General features: G+C 44.9%; 1 protein-coding gene across 1 annotated transcript in view; it reads left to right on the top strand.

Moving 5' to 3' along the window:
* The window catches only part of LOC132897864 (interferon-induced very large GTPase 1-like), a 38,210-nt gene extending 23,379 nt beyond the window's left edge, over positions 1–14,831 (top strand). Inside the window, exons 2-4 of the mRNA XM_060939110.1 lie at positions 5,054–5,134; positions 9,259–9,336; positions 9,465–14,831. Coding sequence (XP_060795093.1) covers positions 5,069–5,134; positions 9,259–9,336; positions 9,465–14,249 — 4,929 coding nt within the window. The 5' untranslated portion in view covers positions 5,054–5,068 and the 3' untranslated portion in view covers positions 14,250–14,831. The remainder of the gene's footprint in view (positions 1–5,053; positions 5,135–9,258; positions 9,337–9,464) is intronic.
* The last annotated feature ends 387 nt before the right edge of the window (positions 14,832–15,218 follow it).

Raw genomic sequence — 15,218 nt, forward strand, 5'->3', positions numbered from 1 at the left:
GTGGGAGTGGGAGTTTGTGGGAGTTGTTTAAGTTAATGTACCATCTGTTATGTCTTATTATTAAGTTCTAGTGAATATTTAGTCACTTGGCCTGTTGGTGGAGTACTTAACCTTGGCACATCTTTTGACTTCTTTAGGGCTACTTAGGGCCATCTTTTTTAATTGGCCTAATTAGGCCTGTGTATTGACATGGTTTTATGTGCAAGTTGTCAATAAATCTGATCAAAGTAATTTACAGTTTAGTTGTGTTTTTATGTGTCCTTGTCCATTTTGTTGTTTTTTTATTATTTAAAAAAACAAACATTTATAAATAATATTTATATTCATAAATGATATCAAATAGTATGTCTATTTGTTTAGTGTTTGGTCTTGTCACGCTGGTAATGCGGCCCCCTGAGGTCCCACTTGAAAACAATCTGGCCCCCTCACCAATTTCACCCTGGCACCCCTGGGCTAACTGATATGCTGCTTGAAGTTCCCGCTTCATTCTTGACACATATTTGGAGTAGGAGGCAGTTGATCTACCATCAGCTGACACACCAAAACAAACATCCACTGGCAGCCTTGCCTCCCTTCCAAACATGAGAAAGTATGGTGAGTCTCTGCTCTCAGTTGGGGCACTAGTGCAACCAGAAAAACATGAGCAAGAGGAGTTCCTCTTTTCAACACTATCTCTTTAGATGAGATGTTCTTGACAGTCACTGTAATGCGTTTGCTGCGCAAAACTAATGCCGGGTGCACTTCCGGCTGGATCTGGAGCTCAGGCGACTGTGATATATCCTCAGGTTGATCTATGAGCACCAATTCACCATTGGTTCCACCAGGGACTTTGACTACACCTGTAACGTGTAGCAGCTGGCCTGGGTTTAGTGCCCTTGGATTTCGTTAAGTAAACCACACTGTGCCATGCTGTTCTGTCTCTTTGGCCAAGATATCGGTCTTCTTGAGGGTCTGATAAGCTTCCCTAACCATGGGGTGAATAGTCAGACTGCTTAAAAATTCATCCTCAGCTTTCTCTCGACAGGAGTCAGACAGTTTTTTCACTAATCTGGTGTTTGTCCCTACCAGGATAGCTATACCCTCCTCTTTCACAGGATTGGGACAGACTAAAGCCAATGTATCCACTTTCTGGGGCACACCCGCGACATTTTCAGTAAATTCAAGTCTTATAGGAAGATAACCATCATAAGGATATTTGTGTGAACTTAACCCCCATATTTCGAGGTTCTCAATGGGCTGAATAGCCAAATGTTTCAAGTATGCATCATAAAAACTCCTGTATAAAATAGTAACTTGTGAGCCACTATCTAATAGAGCTTTGGCATAAATTCCCTCAATCTGTACAGGTACAACAAATGTAGGTCCCACCAACCCCACAGGGAAACCAGCACTAGTCGCAGAAGAGCAATTTGTGGAATGTGACGCTCTTGGAGTCCTGTGCTGTTCCATCATAGACTCCCTGGTGAGTTTCCCTGCCTCTTCTGCATTTTCAACAACTTCTGATTAACTTTCCTTAAGTCCTCAGTGCCCTGACATTCCCTCCGTGTGTGCCCATCTTCGCCGCACTTGTAGCAAAATATGCCCTGGGGAGGAGGTTTGTTTGGTCTACGTGAGGCATTCTGGGTAGTTGTCTCTAACACTCGAACATCAGGGACTGTATTTGCCTTTGCTGGTTCAGCATTAGGTGTCACTTTCACTGCACTCAATAATCTGGACACTTGAGAAGACAACTCTCTGACTTCTTCTCTCAAACTGTCTAATCCAGAAGTTGTTGATGTAGTATTGGACATGGCCACTTTTGCTGTTGCTCTAACACCTTCTCTGGCACTGATCCAGTTCTCCTCTTCTCTCACCTCTTTCATAAGCTGAGAAAAAGACGGGGGATCTTGCAAAGTTTGGCTCATCCGAATCCGCAAAGCCACCATATCATTTGGCAATGCACCCTTTATCAACTGCTCCATTCGTGCTTTATTCATGACTGGAGCCTCAATACCATCCTTTAACAAAGCTCGATGAAGTAGCTTATCTAGGCGATACAAGAACACTGAGAGCTTCTCCCCATCCTCTTGATAGGTGTGTCTGAACGTGGCCATGAGATTGGGTCCACTCTCAGTCGTGCCATAGGCTGTCTCCAACCCAACTAAATAATCTGTGGCAGTAGCCTGGGGATTACTGGCCTTTAGAAATCGGACGATGTCAGCAGCAGGCCCCTTCAAGCTTTCCAAAATGTGCTGCTTTTTAATTGCATCACTGCACTGCCATTTGCCAATCATTTGTGTAGCCTGCTCCATCCAAGCGTCATATTCCTCTTCACCAGCAGGCACAGGTTTCACTCCAGAAAACAATCTCAACTTTCTGTAACTAGGCCCATCTGTGGGCCCTTGAGAACATTTGTCAACTAATTTCCCTATAGCATTCCCTAGCTCCATGTTCACATCAGGTGTTGAACCCGGGTCATCAGCGACAATTGCTTTCACATCCTTAAGGGTTTTCCCTTCTTGTTGCAATAATGACAACAGTTTTAAGTGAAAATCTAGGTTATCGCCAGGAATCAGACGGTTAACTACGTGCACAGTCTAAGGCCCTACTTCTCCCTCAATGCCAATTTGCTGCGGCACAGTGAGAGATTCTAAATCTGTGCTAGTTTCCACTAACACAAAGAGCTTACGGCCAGTAGTGTCACCCTGACGGCCACAAATCTTGGTGCGACCAAAAACTTTTACTGTATTCAACACCTTTAAGATAGTGTCATCCGGTACAGCTAAGGGGACATCCCCAACTACAATGGCATGTGTAAGAGAAATATTTTCCTCTTGACTCCATGCAAAAACTTTACAAAGCTCCATTCTAGGCTATGTAATATATACCAACAAAAGGTGATACAGGGAAAAAAAATAAGGAAAGAAAACTTACCATTAACTATAAGGCTAATTTATACGGCATGTTAGCTCACCAATATTCCCCAACTTGGGTAAACGAAACAAAAAAAAATCCCAGCGGTGCCTCCAAAATGTAACCCCTTTCTCCCGAGTGTCTCTACTACATACACTGGGGTCACACTCAAATAATATACAAACATAAACAGGATCCTAGGTCTCCAGCTAGTGATGATGAAATGACTACACTTCCCATTTACCACCTAGACGAGGGACTTGGTATTTATCAGGTTATACCCGAAAGAATAGAAAATACCTAAATGATTTGACTTAACTAAATGTATATTTTAATCAATTCAGGGATATATCCATAAAAAATGAATAATAACTTAATCTGCTTATTTCTTGACTTTCAACCTCATCTCATCTCATTATCTGTAGCCGCTTTATCCTTCTACAGGGTCGCAGGCAAGCTGGAGCCTATCCCAGCTGACTATGGGCGAAAGGCGGGGTACACCCTGGACAAGTCGCCAGGTCATCACAGGGCTGACACATAGACACAGACAACCATTCACACTCACATTCACACCTACGCTCAATTTAGAGTCACCAGTTAACCTAACCTGCATGTCTTTGGACTGTGGGGGAAACCGGAGCACCCGGAGGAAACCCACGCGGACACGGGGAGAACATGCAAACTCCGCACAGAAAGGCCCTCGCCGGCCCCGGGGCTCGAACCCAGGACCTTCTTGCTGTGAGGCGACAGCGCTAACCACTACACCACTGTGCCCATGGCATCGTTTTTTCATTAATTGTGCGGTGGTCTCTAGTATGAATGAATGCCCTGTGAGCCGGTTTTGGTGAAAAAAATGCTGTGGTTCTCCTGTTTCAGGCTGTTCTAGTTTGGTGGAGGAGCGGGTGGCGGAAGAGCGACAGGATTTCAGCTCTTATCATTAATATTCATGACATGTAAACGTGTTACCTCTGATTGCCTAACAGCACTGTGACGCTACCTCCAGTGGGTCAGAACAAGCGGATGTGGGTGTCTTACTATGGCAAGAGAGAAGGAACAAACCACGAAGGGAAAAATACCGCGCGCTGACGTCATTAAGGTGCGACGCGAGGAAATAAAATAAATTCAACAAATGTTTGGGTTTTTACTGAACAAACAAACAAACAAATAAAATGAACGAGTGACTTAAAAAAAGAATGTGGGTGTCTTTGTAAAAACTGTTTTGATTGGCTATTATAACAGAGCATGCTGCATGCTTTTTGGTTTTGTAGCGCAGAGTACCTGGCTAACTGCAGGAAGCGGTTAGCTGCACAGCTAATGTAGCCATTGCAAGGCTAACGCACTGATTTTAAAACACGGCAAAACGACTTAACAGTTATACACTTACTTGTTCGGTGTTTGTGGCTGATGCGGCAGGGATGCTTGGTACGGAACCAGGCTTCAGTGACAGTTGATGTGCAAAACCTGCCCTGTACTGTCCCAAGTTGTGGAAACATTCATCAGGAAAATGCTTCCGACAAACATACACTGTCTTAGGTAGACTCGACGGCGTATTATTGGAGTAAATAAAATTAAGCCACTGCGTCTTCAGGGGCTCTCCCGTCGGCAGTAAAAACAGACTCCTTTCTGTGTTGTCACATCCATGTACAGTGCAACTTCCATGTTTAGTGGCAACTTTTGAGCTGGGCGGGCAATCCATACAGTGGGTGGGAATCCAGAGGGGGGGTGTGGGGATCATCTCCCTTGCTGACGTAGTAAAGGGAAGAGCCTATCAACGTGCAATTTTGACGCGCCATTCTCAAATGTTGACAAAGGGTGGGCATAGTTTGGTTTACACATTATGAAATTTCTAGCCACTGGGGTGACTTAAGAAGGTCAGAGGAACTCATTTTAACGTTAAAAAACCTCCGAAAGTGAAAATTTCATGCCATGGGACCTTTAAACATTTCAAAAATTTTCTCATGCATTTGTTGATAAATTGGAGATCCTTGGCCATATTTACTCTTCAAAGTCTCGGCCTTTCCTGGATGCTGATTTTGTACCAAATCATGATTACAGTCACTGGCTGATATCACCTGTTTCATATCACATCATTATTTAATTGTTTTACTTCATTACGAGCAACTAAACTGCCCCGTCCCAACTTTTTTGAAATGTGTTGCAGGTCTGAAACATAGGAATGGATGTACGCTGTAGCGGTTCTTATGTATGGGTGAAGCACAGAAGACGGCAGGACAGAGCTCAGGTTAATAATCTGGTTTATTTGCACTTTTCAGTCGCAAACACTCTCTCACACACACGCACACACATCAGCCGTCTGGTTCGGGAGAGAGCTCCTCTGCTCTCGCTCTCCCTCCTTAAGTAGGGCGCGGTCACTGGGAAGACACACAAACACAGGTTAATTGCTCTCAGGTGAAGTGATTCTGCCACTTACCTTCCCTGACTCTGCCCTCCTGTCACAGACCGGCGCTTGACCACGCCCCCGCTGCCACATACCCCCACCGCCCGACTCAGGCCGGGCAGCCGTCCGGCCTGCAGCCGACTCCCCCCCCCCTTGACGGGAGAGGAAGTCCGCCACGACCATCTGCGCCCCTGGCCTGTGGACCACCTTGAAATTAAAGGGTTGGAGTGCCAGATACCAACGGGTGATCCGCGCGTTGGCATCTTTCATGCGGTGGAGCCACTGGAGGGGCGCGTGGTCTGAACAGAGGGTGAAAGGGCGCCCCAGCAGGTAGTAACGGAGGGCAAGGACCGCCCACTTGATCGCCAGACACTCCTTTTCAATGGTGCTGTAGCGCCCCTCACGCACTGACAGCTTCCTACTGATGTAGAGGACGGGGCGGTCCTCCCCCTCCACCTCCTGGGACAAAACTGCCCCCAGCCCTCTGTCCGACGCATCGGTCTGCAACACAAAGGGGAGAGAAAAGTCAGGGGAGTGTAAAAGTGGCCCCCCACACAGTGCAGCCTTTACCTCTGAAAAAGCCTGCTGGCATTGATCCATCCACTGGACCGGATCTGGGCCCCCCTTTTTAGTGAGATCAGTCAGCGGGCTGGTGACGTCCGAATAATTAGGTATAAACCTACGGTAATAGCCAGCCAGCCCCAGGAACTGTCTCACCCCCTTTTTGGTCTTGGGCCTCGGGCAGGCCGCAATCGCTGCCGTCTTATTAATTTGGGGATGCACCTGCCCGTTGCCCAAGTGGAAGCCCAGATACCGTACTTCCACCCGCCCAATCACACACTTCTTTGGGTTGGCTGTGAGCCCCGCTCACCTCAGCGACCTAAGGATGGCCCTCAGATGTTCAAGGTGCCTCGGCCAGTCATTACTATAGATGATTATATCATCTAGATACACGGCTGCATAAGTGGCGTGGGGGCGGAGGACTCGATCCATCAGCCGCTGAAACGTCGCGGGTGCCCCAAACAGCCCAAACGGAAGTGTGACGAATTGGTGTAAACCAAACGGTGTGGAAAAGGCCATTTTCTCTTGGGATAGTGGAGTCAAGGGGATCTGCCAATATCCCTTCGTCAAATCCAGTGTCGAATAAATGCGAGCTGTGCCAAGTCGATCGAGCAACTCATCAATACGAGGCATTGGGTATGCGTCAAATTTAGACACCGCGTTGACTTTTCTATAGTCCACACAGAACCGGACCGACCCATCGGCCTTGGGTACCAAGACCACCGGGCTGCTCCAGTCACTGTGGGACTCCTCGATGATGCCCATTTCGAGCATGGTCTCAAGTTCTTCCCGAACCACCTTTTTTTTGTGTTCGGGTAGCCTGTAAGGGCGGCTATGCACTACCACCCCTGGGGGCATCTCTATGTGGTGCTCTATGAGGTTCGTGCGACCGGGCAGGGGTGAGAACACATCCAAAAACTCGGTCTGCAACTGGGCGACCTCCGTGAGTTGGGTCGGGGAGAGGTGGTCTCCACAGGGGACCGGAGAGGTACGGGATGCCAATGCCCCTTTTTGAACCTCCGGCCCCAGCTCCGCCTTCTCCGGAACCACCGACACCAACGCCACGGGGACCTCCTCATTCCAGAGTTTCAGCAGATTGAGGTGGTAAATCTGTCGTGCCCCACCCCTGTCCGTTCGCCTCACCTCATAGTCAACGTCCCCGACTCGCCGTGTGACCTCAAAGGGTCCTTGCCACTTGGCGATCAATTTGGAGCTCGAAGTGGGCAACAGTACGAGTACTTTCTCTCCCTGTGTGAACTCCCTAAGGCGCGTACCCTTGTTGTACAGGCGGGCTTGCCGTTCTTGGGCCTGGCGCAAATTCTCCTGGGTTAGGTGGGTGAGTGTGTGGAGTTTTGTGCGCAGGTCCATAACGTATTGACTTTTGTTCTTGCTTTGTGAAGGTCCCTCCTCCCAATTTTCCCGCAGCATGTCTAGGATGCCGCGCGGCTTACGCCCATATAATAATTCAAATGGGGAGAACCCCGTGGAGGCTTGGGTAACCTCTCGCACTGAGAACAACAAGGGCTCGAGCCACTTATCCCAATTACGTGTGTCCTCGCTTACGAATTTTTTAATTATATTTTTGAGGGTGCGGTTGAACCGTTCTACTAAACCGTCCATTTGTGGGTGATACACACTGGTGTGGATCGGCTTAATCCCCAATAACCCATACAGTTCGCGCAGTGTTCGTGACATAAACATAGTGCCTTGATCAGTCAGAATCTCTTTCGGGATTCCGACTCGGGAGATGACGCGGAAGAGTGCCTCTGCAATACTGCGTGCTGAGATATTGTGCAGAGGCACTGCTTCTGGGTATCGCGTTGCATAGTCCACCAGAACTAATATAAAGCAGTACCCCCATGCTGACCGATCTAATGGCCTGACGAGATCCATCCCAATTCTCTCAAACGGGGTCTTGATCAATGGAAGAGGGCGCAAAGGCGCTTTTGGAATGGCCGCTGGATTTACTAACTGGCATTCGCGGCATGCCGTACACCACCTACGAACATCGCCGTGAATCCCCGGCCAATAAAATCGGGTCATTATTCGGGCTAGTGTCACCGTTAACCACTACACCACCGTGCCGCCCCCATGCTAGGGGCAATCCAGTAATTCACACCTACTCAATTTTATGAGATGCACAACAATTCTAAATTCCACTACATTGACCCACACAATACTGTAGCCCCAGGCACTGCAAAATGAAGCCATCCATGTTGGCTCGGGCCCCGACTGGGTGATGCTCCTGGAACAACCAAACAACAATTACAAATTTGATCATTCCAGTTGGTAAGACAGTAGAAGAAAATGTTTGCCTTTGTCCTATTGAGAGAAGCCAAACATCCAGTCAACAGGAACATACTGAAATATAATTACTAAAAATATTTTTAAGGGAGGGTGGTGTCATGGTTAGTGCTGTCGCCTCACAGCAAGAAGGTCCGGGTTCGAGCCCCATGGCCGGCGAGGGCCTTTCTGTGTGGAGTTTGCATGTTCTCCCCGTGTCCGCGTGGGTTTCCTCCAGGTGCTCCGGTTTCCCCCACAGTCCAAAGACATGCAGGTTAGGTTAACTGGTGACTCTAAATTGAGCGTAGGTGTGAATGTGAGTGTGAATGGTTGTCTGTGTCTATGTGTCAGCCCTGTGATGACCTGGCGACTTGTCCAGGGTGTACCCCGCCTTTCGCCCGTAGTCAGCTGGGATAGGCTCCAGCTTGCCTGCGACCCTGTAGAAGGATAAAGCGGCTAGAGATAATGAGATGAGATGAGAAATATATATGAATTTTGTTTTCAGCAAATATTTTTATTCTGGTCACCATGCTGCAAGTGTGCTGTGAAAGTCAGAAGCCCTGTAGAACAATTTACTATACTTCAGGAGGCTCTCCTTCCATGCTAACTGGAATACTACCAATTTAGTTTGATGCTGTTTACGTTCTAATTTTTCAGTGGTCTGTCTTCAGGTGTAAGTGTGATCATTATACCAGGGTGCAAGTTGAAAAGTAAAATAAGTGAAAAATTTCCCCTCACACAAACTTCGTGTTGCATCCTGTGGGATCCCAGCCCTGATGATCAAGTCTGGTCTTATCTAGATCTCCTGTGAAGCTTTGGAAAGCTTCATTCAAAAAAAAAGCCCACAACCTCTTTGTTTCTGCATTTGTATTTGTTTATAAAGCATCACCTGTTCAATCTGGATCAAGTATTCACACTGATTACATCCCAAACCTCAAACATTACCAGTGACTCTCTTCATTGGGATTGCAAGCTGAGAACTTGCTAGTGGTGGAAGATGTTTATTATTATTTATTATTGGTGGTGACAGACATTAATTAGTGCATTTCGTTGCTTTAGTACTTGTCACTTGTCAAATGACTATCAAGTTGAATCTGATCTGATCTAATCTAATCTGTTCTCAGCATCCAGGAAAGCAGTCTGTCCAACACTATAAGTTGAGACCGCAACATTCACTGGAAGAAAACAAAGAGCACCAGATGGTGAGCAACACCACAACACAGAAAGATGTCCATCCTCAGCTTGGCTACATGTCTAGCATGTGGAGAAAAAGGCATTTCGGTTATTTATTTTAAATGCTGGTGATATTTTGTGTGATTTTTTTTCTCAGGAGAGAAAATCAAATGGAGTAGAAGACCTGTTGCTTCGACTTGGTCTGAAGAAGAAATATGAAGACAAACTTACCAGCACACACTTTCTTGAAATATCCAAATCCACTTTAGAGTACAAAGAGCCCAGTAAAGAGAACGAACTGGTTCATGTTTTCATGCAGCGGCTTTTGACAGGAGATTACAGAGCAAGACACATCTCTGTCAGAAACGAAACCAACGTACCTAAATCTCTGACAGGAGCTAAAGGAGGTGCTTTTGCTGCTCTTTTTAAAAAACAGAATGTAAAGACTGAAAGGAAACAGGCTGAGATTCACCCAATGGATGTTCAGATGGCAGTGTTCCTTTGTGCAGATCATTTTCTTCAACAAATCATGGTGACTAAACTGGCACAGTGTCAGTATGCGATCCCTCTGCTGGTACCCAATCCCTTTAGTGATAAAATTGAATTTCCTCTCTGGACAATGCAGCAAATCAACAAGAGCTGGAAGTCGACTGATGCTTCAGGACAAATCATCAGCGAGACTCGACCTGTTTCCAAAGCAGAAACTCCAATGGTGGCATTCTTCAGGCTTGGGTCTGTTTCCTCATCCAAGTCTCAGCTGATCAACAACCTGATTAATGAGAGGCACAACACATTTTTCCACAGACACTGTCCAGGCAGCAGCAGAAACCGTCTACTGATGGATGGAGTGGTAGAGATCGCTTGGTACTGTCCATCTGGGAGAAGCTCTGATCATTTCACTGAATGTGTTGCTTTCTGTAATCTTCATGGTGATTCCAGCAGAGCTGTAACTCAGAGAGAGATACTTACGACCACGGCCTCTGTAAATATTGTACTTTTGCCTAAGCTTGATGAGAATGATAATAATATGAGACTTGTAGAGGAGCTTTGCAAATCTCCAACACCTCTCATTGTTGTTCTTACTGATGAAGAGAATGATGATGAAGATGATGTGTGTGAGATCAGTACAGGAAAATACAGAGTGGAACTAAAAAGTAGAAGTCAGTCTAATGCGTCTAATGTACTCAGAAATATTATCAGGAAATGTCTCTCACAAAAACACAGGACCTTCAATCTTGAGAAAATGACCAACAACTCAGAGGTCAGTGTGGATGAGCACAATGAGGCCTGTAAGAGAGGAAAGGAAGCTGCACAAAATATAATGGGTTTTCTCAAAGGAAAAGATCCACTGAGGGTAAAAGAGAAATATCTGCCCTGCCAGGGAAAACTGTGGCACGACTGGTGCCAAACGAGCAAAGACTTACGGCGACTTCAAAGTAACAACATAGAAAAAGAGCTCAGCAACAAGAAAACTGAAATGAAGGATCTCAGAAGGAAACAACAGGAACATGGATTCAGTGACCTCATGAAGTTATTTGTCGATGGTTTGATCAGTGAGAAATTAAACCTGTCAGTCAGTGAGAGAGTGTATTTCCTCAGATGGACTGAAATTGGGCTGACTGAATTCACTTCAGAGAAACTCTCTACCATCCAACAAGAATATTACCAAAAATGGATAGATGTGCATGACTTGAAAAAAAAGCAAGACAAATCTGAAAAGCAAAAAACTGAACGAATAAATCTGGACGAACTGAAGGCTGAAGAGTCAAAGTTACAAAAAATATCAAAAGAACTGAATGCTGCTAACTTTGGCTTGGAGCACATGCTGAGAGAGATGGGCCAGATTTATGAAGCCTCAGTCTCTGAAGAAAAAAGCATGAGAGGGAACCGGGTTGGAAACGTGAATAAACTGCCTGAACTTGCTGCTAAGCTCATGATATCTGGGCACCCGATGGAGCTGATGGACGGTGATGCAGCTTATGTTCCTCTAACCTGGGTTTCAGCTGTTTTAGATGAAGTCATCAGGATACTGGGAGACCAGAGAGTTTTTGTGTTGTCAGTTTTGGGAATTCAGAGCTCTGGGAAATCCACCATGCTGAACACCATGTTTGGGCTCCAGTTTGCAGTCAGTGCAGGCAGATGCACCAGAGGAGCCTTTATGCAGCTGGTTAGAGTTTCTGAGGACATGAAGGAAGAGTGGAAGATTGACTATATTTTGGTTGTTGATACTGAAGGTCTCAGAGCTCCAGAACTGGCTGGAAGCAACACCATCCATCATGACAATGAATTTTCCACATTTGTGGTAGGATTAGGAAACATGACTTTGATTAACATCTTTGGAGAGAACCCAACTGAGATGCAGGAAATACTTCAGATTGTTGTTCATGCATTCCTGAGGATGAAGAAGGTCAGGCTAAACCCCAGCTGCATGTTTGTGCATCAGAATGTTTCTGATATTACAGCTAGAGAGAAAATCCTGGATGGAAGGAGAAATTTGCAGGAAACACTGGATAAAATGACTAAATTAGCAGCTAAAGATGAAGACGACTGTACAGAAAATTTCACTGATGTCATTGCATTTGATGTAGAGCGTGATGTGAAGTATTTTTCACAGCACTGGGAGGGTTCTCCACCCATGGCACCACCAAACCCATGCTACAGCGAGAACATCCAGGAACTAAAGAGAGATATTCTTTCTCGTGCAAAAACTATAGACGGCCTGAAATTATCACAGTTTCAAAAGCGTGTGGAAGATCTGTGGAATGCTTTACTGGACGAAAATTTTGTTTTCAGTTTTAAAAATGCACAAGAGATCTCAGTGTACAGGAGACTGGAGCAGAAGTATGGGAACTGGACCTGGAGTCTGAGGAGTGAAATGATGACTGTAGAAAACAAAATGCTGAACAGAGTAGCCAGTGGAAACATAGAAACAGACCAGATGAAAGTTCTGGAAGAAGAAATGGCAGGAACACTAAAGGATGTCCAAAATGCATTTAAACAATATTTTGAAGAAGACAATGAAAAGGAAACACTGATTCAGTGGAAATGCAGATTTGAGACCCAAATCCAGAACCTCCATGATGATCTAATAGAGGAAGCAAAGAGGAAAGTGGATGATAGCATTCAGCAGAGAAGCATGAGACAAAACCTTGATCAGCAACGTGTGAGCTATGAGAAGACACTCTTTGAAAAGAGCAAAGAGCTTGCTTCAAGACTTAAAAGACAGATGAACTGTAAAACGGGCACAAGTAAGGAGTTTGATTCCATGTGGGAACAATGGGTCTCTGAAATAACTAAACAAGCTCCAAAAATCAAAGATGTTAACATCTCAAACGACATAACTGAAGTTGTGGGAGAGGTCTACAAACATGACTTGGTTTCAAATCGAAAGCGTTCTTCAGAGTATAGAGGAATTGGAAGTGTCCATGATTACAGCAGCTATATCCCAACTTCCAAGGGCGCGATGGAAAAGAATATCAACAACATTTTGTGGCAAAATCCTCTTACACCAGAGAACTTAACCCAACCCATACGTGATCTCATTAATCAGGTCACTGAACAAACCAAAAAACAGGTGGAGTCATTTCCGTTCTCAACACAGGGATACAATTCACATTATATTCAACGCATTGCACAGGACGTCAAAACCCAGGTGCAGGAATTTGAAACAAAATTCAAGAAAGATCGAAAGTTATCTGACGATGTCTCTGTCCTTACCCAAGATTTCTATGTCGATCTCTCACTTTATGTGTGTGAACAGTCAGCACAAAGCATCTCAGAGCTTCACAGGAAATTCAGAGAAGTAAATGATCCACTTAATTATTTTAAAAAGAAAAGGGAGGAGTATTTTAACATCTTTCAGAAATACTATGAAGGAGCAACATCAGCAGCGATACTTGGAGACCGGGTTTGCGGTAAACTGAAAGAAGCGATTCTTCAGAGTGTCTACAACAAGATCGCTCCATTTGTGTCTGGACAGATGAGAGAGAAAGCACCATTTAATGGGAACAGAGCTGATCTGGAAAAACACATTCTCAAGTCTTTAGCAGAGCAGAAGGGAGATAAGGATGAGAGGTTTAAAAACTACTTAATGTACATGTACCATCCTAAAGTCCACTTTGAGGAGTTCATCAAGGCCAGGGTTAAAGAGTTCATGGCAGCTGAAAACCCAAAAGCAGTTTCTGTAATTGAAGAGTGCATTGATCAGAAACAGACCAGCATCATCACTGCTGCAACAAAGACGACAGATGAAGTCAAACGTGTCAAAGGTGATGCAAATCAGTGGCTGGATGTTTTTACTAAGAGCCTTGCAGATGAGTTAGGAGATACAAGAGTTCAGTTGTGTGATGAAGAGTGTAAAGATGGCATTGACTTCGATGTTCTTGTGGAAGCCATAAGGAAGGAACTCCCAGCTGTTGTTGAAGAGTTAAAGAAACGTCTCAGTAAGATTTCACACTTTTCCATGGAGAAGTTCAGAGAAAGACCTGATGAGATTCTAATCAAACATTTCTGTGGGTGCTGCTGGAAACAGTGTCCTTTCTGTGGAGCCGTCTGTACCCACAGCCAAGAAGATCATCCTGGAGATCACAATGCTGATTATCATTGCTCCACTGCAGTGAGAGGAATGTATTATAAGCGCACAACAGAATTCCGCATAGAGTTTTGCACAACAGATGTAGCAAGTGGCCGCTCCTTTTACCCATCCAGTGAATCTGAGACTCTTGTTCCTTATAAAGATTACAGGAAAGCAGGTGGGGTGTTTGCTGAATGGGGAATCTCCACTGATTTTTCCACGTTAGCTTACTGGAAATGGTTTGTTTGTGAATTTCAGGAAAATCTTGAAAAACACTATAACAAACAGTTTTGTGGTGACGGGGAGATTCCTGCTGAGTGGAAAGAGTTTACCCTGTCAGATGCTGTTAAAAGTTTAAGAATACATTAATACATTTTAATGAAATGGCACTTTTCTCTGCTTTCTGACACAAAAAACATCTGGATCTGATTGAAGAGAGTCCGGCTTACCTGAATGAGAAGACTTCATCCACATCCACATCCCACAATACCCAACAACACATTCAGCTTCACAACCAGATTCTAGTGATATGTACGAGTATCACAGTGGCTGATAATTCATTTCACGAGACATTACTCATTTAACAGGACGACAGTTTTCAGCATTCTTTGCACGTGTTTTATTTTGGATTAATCTATTAATATATGAGTGACTAATTTACTCTAGATAGGAAACTGAGGTTTATTGATTTGTCAAAGATTCTCATAATTATTTTTAATGTAAAGTGGATATAAACATCTACATGAACTTGTGATTAAAAAAATAATCTCATCTCATTACCTGTAGCCGCTTTATCCTTCTACAGGGTCGCAGGCGAGCTGGATCCTATCCCAGCTGACTACGGGCGATAGGCGGGGTTCACCCTGGACAAGTCGCCAGGTCATCACAGGGCTGACACATAGACACAGACAACCATTCACACTCACATTCACACCTACGCTCAATTTAGAGTCACCAGTTAACCTAACCTGCATGTCTTTGGACTGTGGGGGAAACCGGAGCACCCGGAGGAAACCCACGTGGACACGGGGAGAACATGCAAACTCCACACAGAAAGGCCCTTGCCGGCCCCGGGGCTCGAACCCAGGACCTTCTTGCTGTGAGGCGACAGCGCTAACCACTACACCACCGTGCCGCCCTAAAAAAATAATTAAAATCAAAAATTGAGAATGAAATTTCCAACCTTTTACATTTATATAGAAACCAACAAAAATGCAACCAATTTATTCTTTTTTCCCCCTAAAACATTTTGATTTGTTTTTCACTTGGTGGTGTTTACTATATCACATTTAAAGGTGGAAAAAAATCAGACATAATTTTTTTTTGTTTTATTTATTT

This window comes from Neoarius graeffei, chromosome 14, assembly GCF_027579695.1.
Source record: "Neoarius graeffei isolate fNeoGra1 chromosome 14, fNeoGra1.pri, whole genome shotgun sequence".
Taxonomy (NCBI): Eukaryota; Metazoa; Chordata; class Actinopteri; order Siluriformes; family Ariidae; genus Neoarius; species Neoarius graeffei.